This window comes from Macrosteles quadrilineatus, unplaced genomic scaffold (assembly GCF_028750875.1).
Source record: "Macrosteles quadrilineatus isolate MER2022 unplaced genomic scaffold, UCM_ALF_1.0 Scaffold_1__1_contigs__length_201487025, whole genome shotgun sequence".
Lineage (NCBI taxonomy): Eukaryota > Metazoa > Arthropoda > Insecta > Hemiptera > Cicadellidae > Macrosteles > Macrosteles quadrilineatus.
The window spans coordinates 96,591,643-96,604,096 of record NW_026542594.1 but is presented as its reverse complement, the minus strand read 5'-3'; the positions used below and the strand labels follow the sequence as shown (position 1 = coordinate 96,604,096).

The following is a 12,454-nucleotide window of genomic DNA, read 5'->3' as shown; positions in this document are numbered from 1 at the left end:
ATATATTTAAAACTAAATATAAAACCCAGGCAACCAGTAGTGGAGCCCTTTTAAGGAAACTCTGAAAAAGAATAGAGAGCTTTATTAACAAGATATTCTTTCAGCTTTTTAAATTTTTAAATTTATTGTAATTTTGCTCATTTCTAATTAAATTTGGCAACTGAGTAAAAAATTTGGTGCCCATATATTTAGTTTTGTTTTTATAAAAATGCAGATTATGTTTACCAAAAATAATTTTATTTTGGGTATCATAATGATGCTTGGATTCAAAAAATATATCACTTTCATGTTCTTTGACATACTTTATTGTTTCTAAGACATAAAGACTGTAAACTGTCAAAATTTTAAGATCTTTAAAGAAGTTTTCGACACTCTCTGTGCTTTTTAAGCCTAACATGATTTGTATTGTTTTTTTTTTGTTTTATCAGAATTTTGTCCAAATTATATATTGAGGTAGCTCCATATATACAAATTCCGTATGCCAGATGAGAGTGTATTAAAGAATAATATATTGTTTTCAGCACTGTAAGGTCAGATATTTTTGACATTTGCCACAGTGAATATATTCCTGATGACATATTTTTCACTACATTATCAACATGATCATTCCAAGATAGATGTCAATCAATGAAAAGTCCTAAAAATTTTGTCTGATTTGCTTTATTTATTATGTTATTGCCAACTTTGATTTTTGGATCCAGAGCTATTTTATTTTATATGTGGAGAAACTTACTGTCATTGATTTGCTTGTATTTAATAGAAGGTTATTTTGATTTAAAAAATTTGGAATACTCATTAAGTCCAAATTGTCCGTATCGGTCTGCTCTGGCTTAGCCTTGGCCTTAATATTGCACCCAAGACCTCGGCAAAAGATCTCCCCCCTGAGGGTTTGACCAGGATTGCCTCCGTCCTGGGCTTTTTTGGCCGGGACTTTTTCGGAGCAGAGACCGAGCCGGGCCCAGTTTGGGCCACACCGGTTGGCTGTGCCTTCACTGCCCCATTCTTTATAGAGGCGACCTCCGCCCGCCTCGATTGCCTCTTCTCCTTTCGGGAACGGCGTTTTTCCCACGCAGCCCCAGGTGTCTCTACAACTGACTCCTTTCGGGAACTTCCCTGAAGGGGGGTCGTAGGTAGCTGTGGCTGTTGGTTCTTCACAGGAGCTGCAGCTATGTCTGAAAAGGATCTGGGCACAGCAGACAATATGCCCGTCTGAGTCGCCTTGGCCTTTACCGTGGTCCTTTTAGTCTGGACGCCTTCTTCTCTTTTTTGAGGACTGTCCGATGTGGAAGGCCTCTTACGCTCTTAGAAGGCAGTGTTCTTTCGTCGGACAGAGACACAACCTTCTCGGCAATCTTCTCCATGGCCGCCTTGCTGACTACCCGGCAGGCAAAAACGAAGCCAAGGTCATCCTCCAGTTTGGCCATGCCGTTTTTGACCACTTGACTTACGGCTCTCTGGGTCCGGAAGGTGTCCAGCATAGCCTTGATTGTAGCTTCCATGTCATGGAGCCGGGTTTCAATGTCACTCTCTGCGTCAAGATATTCCTGACGCAGAAGCACCATCTCAGAGCCTTCCGACCTCAACGGTGCAGTGAAAGGCTCCTCCGGCATCCCTACAGCAGAACTGATCGCCACGACGCCTGCATCTCCGATGTTTTCTGCACCGTTCCCAGCTCCACTTGCCAAAGGAGATCCTAAATAGGGGAACTCCTTAGTGCATTTGAAGGTAGCAGGTGGCGGAGATGTCCTCACGTTTTTCGGTGGTGGTGACCTCTGAACCTTGGAGCTACGGACAAAAGCGTTCTGATCCACTTCCAACGTCTTTTCTGGCTCATTTGAGCTCTTAATCAAAAATGTGTTTTGGGGGGTTTTATTTAAAGCCATCGTGTTTATTCCAGCACATCGTGCGGCAAGGAGCGGCCCGGAATCAGTCAGGAACGGTTATACCCTCGGGGACAAAAACCCCTACCCCAGTTCCCCGGGGCCTGACCTCCGTTTGCCCAGCACCGGATACCTGACGTGCTGGGGGTCGCCCGCAATGTAGAGCCCGACCTCTACATCCATGCCGCACGCCCTGACCAAGGACCGAAGTGGCTGGCTTCTCACGACCCACTGAGAATACCCATCGGCAGTGCAGAGCACACATCAACCCCTGCAACACAACAGGGGCACTCCCAGGGACTCCCAGTGAGAACTGGTGATATTGGAATGAATACAATTTAAAATAAAAACGTAGCCAATATTTCATAAATTATTAATTTTATTAAACTTTATAAAATTAAATTTTGTTAAATTTTATAAAATTAAAAATTCATGAAATATTGGTGATGTTTTTATTTAAAATTGTAAATCACTTGAAGTTTCAAGGGCCATAGCTCCTAATTTAGACACAATTGTCCATATGAAGGCAACTCCCCATTTCGCAGTAATAACTCAGAAATATATCTATGAATTTGTCCCTGAATTTTAAAACAGTAAGGCCCATTTCCCGGATCTCTTTTTGTGTAGCGGAAAGCGACGCAAAAGCCATTGAACTGTTGTATTACCTAATGTTTTTAATGAAGTTAGAATCATGTAAAAACATTACTTTTAGTTCGTCATTTAATTGTTCTTGTGGCATGTAAAAGAGTCCATTGTGCAACATGCGTCGAAATGTCCATTTGTGGCCTTCTCTGCGAAGTGAAATGCGCCACAATGCATGCAAGTGCTGTTAAGAGGACCTAAATTGTGCGAAACGACACTCAACTCATTTTCCAGCGTTCTTCTGAAGGCAGGTTGTAAACCGTCTTGTGGATTTCTTTAATATTTAGGCCTTACATGACGTTCTCTTTAAGCATTTTTTGTGTTAGTTGAATTCCTGGATACTCTTCCATGTCTTGCAGGTCTTCCCCTACCCTGTATAGTTACCGTACATCACTCATTATAAAATTGCAAAACAAAAAAGATTCCTGAATACTCTTCCACGTCTTGCAGGTCTTCCCCTACCCTGTCTAGTTACTTCACTCATTATAACAACGGAAAACCAAAAAATTAAACGAATACATTTCATTTTGAAACATTATTTAACAACATTGACTTTTGGAATAAATGTAATCATTACAAATAAATAAGCAACAGCTGATTAGAATGCAGACGTTTTTCAGTCCCCATTCTTTTCTTATGGTGGATATTTTACGTTATATCTCGTTTTATGGTAACTTTATAGGAATTCTGCTATTTTTCCCGAGTCCCTGGGGTCAAGACCTTTAATTTAAGACCTCTCCCACCTTTCTGCGACTTACCAGACGTCCACAACTTTCTGGTAGAAATTTTGTCTTACAGAATTATATATCAAGGATGAGTAATACCAGAGATACATGCAGTGACAGGTGATGCGCGCGCTCCGGTCAACAACCTGACCTTGGCCTACTTGGAGAGGATTTGGCGGGCGAAAGTATGACTCATCTGGTATAATTCGATTAATAATAATGACAAGGAAAGTCCTACAAACATATTTATGATAACCCAACCTATGATAACTGTCGCAGCGCGCTGTATAAGGGTAGCCTCCGGATAATACCAAAGTACCTATCAAACTTATAAGTGTTCATCTTTGACTTAAATCCTCACAAATTACAAATATTTTACCAAACCTAATCATAATTACTTACCGGTATGTGTAAAAGTGACGTACGATGATTAATATCTATCTATAAAGAAAACCCTCAATAGATATTTCTATATAAGTTTGCCCAAAGACTGTTTCATGATTAATAAATAATCATATGTTTCCTAAATTGTTTTGGTAAACAGAAAATAGTTTAGTATGTTGTTTTGTTGAATACAATAAAGAAGATACCAAGTTTTTGTTAAAATCTATTTTGTCATTTCTAATGTTTGATATTAATCGTCCGTGATATCAAAGGAATTGAATCACGTACAGTATAGTGACGATATCAATTGGCGACCGTGACAGGACTTTTAATTTAGAAATGACAAAATTAGGAGTTGAAGAATTAACAACTGAAATGCTAGAGAAAGGCCTGGAAGAAGGTGAGCAGAAGGGGACAGGAAGCAAAGCCTACGAGCTTCGATCACGGGTAGGACGGAATACCCAGTTGGCAGAACAAATACCACAACCTGACCCGGTGAGTATTCTACTGTCCAAAATTTCGGAGAAACTAGATATCCAATCTGAGAAACTTGACACACAGTCGGCAGATATTAATAGTAATATGTCATCTTTTATGGAACAAATTTCTCAAAACTATTCAAAATTAGACAATAGAATCGAATCATTGGAGTCAGATGTTGTCGTAACCATTGATAAAATTACGAAATTAGAAACAAATTTTGTTGGTAACTCTGATAAATTAAATGAATTGGAAACTAAAATTAATTACATTGAAACTAAATTTAACAATAAAATGCAAGCTATTGGAACACAGATATCCTCACAGGAAAAGACAATTACTTTGAATAATCCAGAATCCCAACTATCATTCATGCCTACTGTAGATCCCAAAATTATCAAAGACAGCCTACCGGAATTTCATGGGAGGTTGGAGGAATGTCCCACAGCGTTTCTAGCTACTTGCGAGTCTTTGTTAAAACGGACGTGTATACCGTCAGAAATATATCTGCAGATTGTGAGCCAACAGTTGAGGGGTTCGGCAGGTACTTGGTGGCAAAACATTAAGGGTCTAAGTCTAGAATGGGACACATTCAAACATGAGTTTATGCAGAGATTTAATTCAGAGGCTGTCAAAGCATTAATCACTAAGAAATTCTTGACGGACGTTCAACCTAGTGGCATGAGAGCTGGGGCATTTGTTATTCAAAAGTTACAGTTGTTTAAGAGAATGAATGATGGTGGGAGTATTGACGAGAGTGTTACTTATATTATAGAACTTTTACATGATAAGATTAGGTCTCTAGTTAAGGTAGCTCAACCAAAATCATTTGACGAACTCAGGAGCATAGTAGCAAAGCTAGACGAAGAGGTAAGCTTTTATTCCTCAAAAACCAGAACTTCGAACCCTGATAACTCCTTTAAATGTTATCAATGTGGGCAAACTGGGCATGTGAAGGCCCGTTGTCCGGAAAACTAGACCAGAACCGTTCTAATAGGGACGAGAATGGTTCTAGAAAAGTTTCTAAGTCCCAAAACTACCAGTCAGAAAAAACTTATATTGGTCAAATTTCTAGTGAGAGTGTGGGTAATCCCCGTCCGGCAATTAGTTTACAGATTGGTGACAAATATTATACTGCAGCCCTTGATACTCAAGCATCACATTCGTTTATTGGCATGACGGTGTCTAAATTGTTAAAACCTGTTTGTCCAGACGGTGTAACTGTTGTCAAAGGTGCAGTACAAGATATAAATTATAAAATCGAAGGATTTACTTTTCTTGAAGCCAAATGTTCTCAAGAATATATTCAAATTCCAGTAAAAGGGATTAATGATTTAATCCCGGAAATCATACTAGGGCATGATTTCCTTGTTAAATACGGTGTGTTGATAGATTACACAGCAAATGAAATATTTTTTGGCATTAAAAATAGAGTTAGATTGGGATGGTTAGAGGACAAACACTTTGATTTGAGAGCAGAATTAGAAAACAACGTTTTAGATGAACTGAAAACGGGAATTTTAGACCTCAATCAAAGAACAGACTTGATTAATTTACTCAGTATCTTTCCAGAGGTAATTACAGACAGAATTGGGTTTACTACTACGGTAAAACATATGATCTCTTGTAAAGATAACACACCTGTCAAACAGAAACCTTACCCTCTTAACCCTGACAAACGGAAGTTTGTCATAGAAAAAGTAAAGGAAATGGAACATCAAGGACTAATTGAACTATCGTCTTCAGGATGGGCTTCACCAATAGTATTACCCAAAAAGAAGAACGGAGACTACAGACTTTGTGTGGATTTACGTCAAGTCAACAACAAAACTATTGCTGATGCTTACCCAATGCCTGATCTACGACATCTGATTAAGCAAGTTAGTGGGGCCAAAGTATTTAGCACTTTAGATTTGAATTCTGGCTATTGGCAAGTAGAGGTAGAAGAATCATCTCGGCCTATGACCGCCTTTTCAACACCAAGGGGACTATATCAATTCCGTGTTATGCCCTTTGGATTGAAAAATGCCCCAGCAACATTCATGCGTCTGATGGACAAAGTTTTGTCAAATTATGTTGGTGAATTTTGTCAAGTTTATTTGGACGATATACTAGTTTACAGCAAAACATTTTCTGATCACTTGGAACATTTGGCTAGAGTATTAGAAAGATTGAAAATTCATGGACTTACCTGTCAGGTGAAGAAATGTCACTTTGCGTCCAACTCAGTGGAATATTTGGGTCATGTGTTAACAGACAAAGGATTAGAGAGGCAAACTGAGAAAAACAAGGCTATTGAAGAGTACGAAAGACCTGGTACGAAGCGTAAAGTTCGACAGTTTTTTGGGCCTGTGCGGTTGGTACAGTTGTTTTGTACCTCATTTTGAATCCAAGGTTTCACCTCTAACTGACCTTCTTCATAAAAATAAACCTTTTAAATGGACCGAGACGGAAGAGAAAGCTTTCAGTGAGATAAAGAGATCCATCTGTGACTCTCCGGGATTAGCTTATTTGGACCCCAGTCGGGAAATATGCTTACAGACAGATGCCAGTAATGTAGGTCTTGGGGCTGTTCTCTTTCAAGAGCGGATAGAAGGAGGCAAGGATATAATTGAATATGCAAGCAGGAAACTTTCCCTTTCTGAGAAAAGCTATTGTACAGCTGAAAAGGAGGCTCTAGCGGTAGTGTGGGCAGTAGGGAAATTCAGGGGGTATCTCGAGGGAAGAAAATTTAAATTATTCACTGATAACTCATCACTACAGTGGCTAAACAAAGTATCCGGAACCAAGTCAAAACTGATGCGATGGTCCTTAATTTTGGCCGATTTTGACTTTGAAATACATCACGTCCCAGGAGAGTTAAATCAAGCCGCTGATAGCTTGTCAAGAAACCCGGTAGACAGTGGTGAGATATCCAAAGAACTCATGGAGAGGGAAGTTCCAGTCCCAATGAAGTTAAGACAGATTGAGCCTGTTCTTATGGTGGCACAGCGGGAAAATTGTGACATTGACTTGGAACTGATAAAGAAATGGCAGAATGAAGATGCAGCTTGTAGTAGAATGAAATCCTGGATAACCAAACGTTACACAAATTCTGAAGCTGTCCCATTCCAGTTCAAGACATGCTATAAGAACTTTCGCTTGGAAGACAGTATACTTATGTATAAATCTCATCTATCAGAATCTTCTCCTGTGATTGTAGTTCCGAAGTCTCAGGCCGTAAAGATTCTAGAGAAGTACCACGACAGCCCTGAAGCTGGCCATCCAGGACAAGACGAGACCTACACTTCGATTCGGCGTCGTTTCTTCTGGGTAAATATGCATCGGGACATCAAAAGCTACGTCCAATCCTGCACTATCTGTGCCTGTACCAAGGCCAACAACCAAAAAGCTAGTACAAGCATGAGAGGACGTCGGCCACACCAGCCGTGGGAGGTTGTTGCTCTAGATCTTATGGGACCATATCCCAGAACATCTCGAGGGAAGACTGGAATTTTGGTGGTGACAGACCTTTTTACCAGGTGGGTCGAAGCATTTGCCATTCCTGAAGCTACATCGGGAAGAATCCTACAGCTCCTACGAACAGAGGTCTTTAGCCGGTATGGTTATCCACGATGTCTTCTCACAGATAATGGCAGTCCGTTCACGTCAAAACAATGGTTGCGGACTTTAACTGAGTGGGCTATTGAACACTGGACAACGCCAATATACCATCCTCAGGCAAATCCTACTGAACGGAGAAATCAGGAGCTTAAGAAGCTGTTTAGGATTCATTTGTTTGACAAAGAACATACCAAATGGGATCAACACTTGCATGAGTCTCTCCTTGCCATCAGACAGCGAGTGAATCGCGTCACAGGGTTCTCCCCAGCAGAACTTTTTCTTGGTCGGGAAATAAAAAGAACTGGTGATTGGAACTTTATGCATGAACAGTCTCCTGAAACTATGAATTTGACTGCATGGCATGAAGAAAACGCAAAACTAATCAAACGTATGAATCGACAAGCCGAAGAGAGTTCGAAGAGGGAAGCAGAGAGAAACGATGTACCTGAAGAGCAGGACCTGAAACCGGGTACGTTGGTTCTTCGGCGAAACCATCCCTTGAGTAATAAGCTTAAAAATGTGCATGCAGGGATGGCACGGAAATGGCTTGGACCATTTGAGGTGGAACACAAGCTAGGGAAGGGAGTGTACCTCTTGAGGTCTGATCCACCAATTAAGGTACACATGTCGGAGTTGAAAATACTTCCGCAAACTCTCCGTGAAGCAACTCAAGCCGAAGATAATGAACTAGAAGCAGAAGACCATAACGATGCCTTACCTGGTTACAACCTAAGGTCTAGAAAGAGGAAGATTTAAAATATATATTGAGGGTTTTGGGGGGGATGATTGACGTACGATGATTAATATCTATCTATAAAGAAAACCCTCAATAGATATTTCTATATAAGTTTGCCCAAAGACTGTTTCATGATTAATAAATAATCATATGTTTCCTAAATTGTTTTGGTAAACAGAAAATAGTTTAGTATGTTGTTTTGTTGAATACAATAAAGAAGATACCAAGTTTTTGTTAAAATCTATTTTGTCATTTCTAATGTTTGATATTAATCGTCCGTGATATCAAAGGAATTGAATCACGTACAGTATAGTGACGATATCAAAAGGTGTAAATGTGATACAAATATTTACTCACCCAATTGCCTAAGGAACAATTTTATGGTGTCTTCACTGAGTGTTCCCTTAACTGAAACAAATCAATATGAAGTATTAAAATGTATGTACCATATGATACAGATATCCTACATCATGGTATGGGTTTATCTACCTGTATATCTTTATACAGGGTGTGTAAGGTGTCTTAAATTGATTACGGAAAAAGAGCTAAACGTACAAGGATGAAATAAAATTATTTCCTGCTAAATCAACCCAAAGGAATGAAAATGAAACACTAAATGAAATGGGGCCATTAGCGTTAAACCCAAATAACATGAATTTGATATAGGAAAATTAGGTTTTTTGTTATTTACACAAAAACTAAAAGAGATAAGGAGTAAGTGTAAATGACAAAGTTGTTAAGAATTAAAAAACGTATAAAATGATGTGCCACTTGACATTATGTTGCTATTCGAAAATTTTGAACGATGAGCTTTTGCAAATTTTCAAAAATCAATTTTTTTGGAATTTTTTTTTATTTAAAAAAACTGTTTAAAATAATAACGGTTTTGCGATATACTTGTAGGCCTAGCATATCACAGTAAAGCTAATTGCATAAAGAGTAAGAAAATTCAACCGCAGAAGGGCTAAGTGCATTGGTATAGGAAACACAGAGTATTAAAAACATATTCTTTTTTCCCAGAAAACTGCCACTATTTTGAAACGGAAAAAATAGTTAATTTCTGTTTTCACCATAATGTTAGTCTATTAAATACCTTTAAGATTATGTATAACATGACATATTTTTACTTTTGAAAATTCTGAGATTCAAACTGGTGACACTCAGATTTTGACACACCCTGAATCGGAAAAAAGAGAAAAAAATTGTTAAAATATTTTTACGTTATTCCTTGGGGTCGATTTACCGGAAAATAATTTGATTTCATCCTTGTACGTTAAGCCATTTTTCCGTAATCAATTTGAAACACCTTTACGTGGGACACCCTGTATTTATCTATCTATAATGTGGGCAAAGCAATTCAATTGCTTGATCTCCTAGAGTGCGCAAAAAAGCGTTCGTGGGGAGTTGCATTGGTAGCCATACACAGTAAAGATCTAATGGCATGCAAAGCATCATTGAGAACATGCTCCCACTGCCTAATTGGTAAATTCTTAGTCTTCAGTGCAAGGGTTGTTGTTCTCCAAAGTGCTCCTTTGAAGCACACAACTTGTCCGTTTCCTTCTGGATTGTATGGTGTTGTTTTACTTGAGGCGATACCACGAGAATGCAAAAACGATACTAGTTCTTGAGATAAAAATGAAGATCCTCTGTCGGAGTGGAACCTCAGCACAAACAGGACACAACGTTGTTATATTCTTTACTTCCTGTAGGGAATAAGGGAGATTTTTAGAGTCACACCCGGATGGCTTAGTGCTTAGTGTAAATGAAAGAGACAATTAGGCCTTTCACTAAAAGAGTTGAAATGAAATATTTACTGTTTGAATTTGGGTTGGTGTAAATATTACAATGGAAAAAAGCTAGAGAACCTGAATAATTAGATATACTAAAAAGAAAACGCAATTAACACTGTGCTGCATTTCTTAGTAATCATTGAAAGAGCCGATTTGCAAACTATGGAAACATAGGAAAGTCATAGAACACAACCAAGGAGAAGAAATATATATTTTTTTATTTATACTTGTTATTATGGACATCCTAATGCCGCTATTGTGGGAAACATAGCACATTAGCATGATGGAATTGTCTTTACAGTAGTGGAGTGATCATCTGAGCTCACAAGTGCAGTATAGCGGGTGCTTGGGTTGGAGTAATTTTTACTAGATGTGAGGGCAGACTTTGAATTAGCCTTGTGACAAAAAGTTGAAGAGTGTAGGTTGGCATCTTCACTGTTTGAGCATTATTCATTGAGAAATTAATGATTTCGTCCACAGATGGTAACGAATGAGTTTCACATGATTTAAATGAGCGGTAATGTTCAAGTTTTTGCTGTAAATTTCTATCAAGTCAACGGAGCAAATGAGCTGACAGCAAAGGATTGTCATTTGTAGTGATGTCACTTTTTAAAGCAATAAGTGATTGTGTATGTTCTAGAAAATGATTTAGAAATTCACGTATTGATTTTGTATTTTCAGATGTGGCAATGGGAAGATCCAATATGGCATTTAAATGTAAAGCAGTTAAGCACCTGTGATTGTGGTATCGATCGCGCAACATTGTATGCGATTTCGTAGTTAGATGCACTGATGTTAAAGTTTTTAATTAAATTTAGAGGTTCTTCAGTTAGACAGCTTAGTAGGTATTGAAATTTTGATACTGGAGACAGAGATGTGTTGAGGTGTACAGCGTTATCAAAAAGATTGATGAAATTAATCCACTCGGCTGAGTTTCCCGAGAAGGTTTTCAAGTCAATTTGCGGTAGGCGGACAGGTTGCATGAAAGCATTACAGTTGGAATTATTCACCATTTCTTGAGGGGGAGATTGAGGTTCGTCAACAGGGATTAGTGACTCTATAGTACTACAAAGATGGATACATAATTCACCAACAGTGTTTTCATCATCATTTAGAATAATGTCATCGAGTTCTTCGTCAGAACAATGTTCTAAAACGCGCCTGAAATTTAGTTCAAAGTTGTCTCGCTTTTTCCTGATTTCATCTAAATAGATATGAAGTGATTTTATTTGCACAGAGGATAGGTTGTTTGCTTTAGCACTTTCATTAATAAAATTTATATTTTCTTGAATTTTTTCAAGTCTAACTTTGAATTGTTTAGTTAGTCTTTTATAAGTAGAAACCTTAATCGGGCCTAGGTTAACAGGAGCCATCATTGATCACAAATCCAGTCAAAATACACAAGACACAAAAGTTATTTCACTTCGTTACATAAAACAAAATGAATTAGGCTAGTTCAATTAAACAGTTTGTGGGCCTTAACTCGGAACCAATCAACAAAAAATATAAACACTGAAGGATTGGTATAATGTTTACAAAATGACTATAATGTCACAGAGTCTTTCAGTCATTGGAGTAGGCCTATTAGGCTAATGTGATCGAGAGAGTGAGAGAGATAGAGGTAGAGGGGGAGTACAAAATATACGTGAACGACAATATTGAGAGTTTATGAGGTTATGTCCGTCTTTAAATCTTCACCAAAAGTCCACATAATTAGTTCAATCAATTGGTTAATCAACAATCCGACGCGAACGGACCAAAGATGTAGCGAAATCAAAAGGTTATTGTAGAAATAATAAAGTGGACTGTATATGGGTTATTAATTTAATTTTGACAACAGAAAATAATTATGGACTTTTGGTTGAATTTTTAACACTGAACTATAGTTATGTTACCACTTTGACGTTATTAAGGTCTTGAAAGAAGATCTGGTCGAATGTTGTCTCTAGTTGAGAAGATATGTTTCATGAATGTCCAAATGTTCTCACAGTACACAGAATTTAGAGTCAAATTAAAAAGGGTTTATTAAATGCACACAAAAGGAAAAGGTAAATGAAACAAGTCAAAATAAAAGGAGAGAGAAATGAATGATGTTACACAAAGAAACGATATTACGGGAGCGAAAAATTGCACTTTTTGAACCAGAATGTTTACATTTTCAAAATTTTATTATTGTATTGTTGTTGACATGTGGGGATTATTTTAATATGCTCA

General features: G+C 38.1%; 1 protein-coding gene across 3 annotated transcripts in view; it reads right to left on the bottom strand.

Annotated features, from left to right (window-relative positions):
* Positions 1 to 12,454, bottom strand: part of LOC128991777 (serine/threonine-protein kinase ULK2) — a 157,158-nt gene that overhangs the window by 97,829 nt on the left and 46,875 nt on the right. For all 3 annotated transcript variants that reach the window (XM_054414998.1, XM_054415171.1, XM_054415083.1), the window contains exon 6: positions 8,808 to 8,858. In XM_054414998.1, coding sequence (XP_054270973.1) covers positions 8,808 to 8,858 — 51 coding nt within the window. The remainder of the gene's footprint in view (positions 1 to 8,807; positions 8,859 to 12,454) is intronic.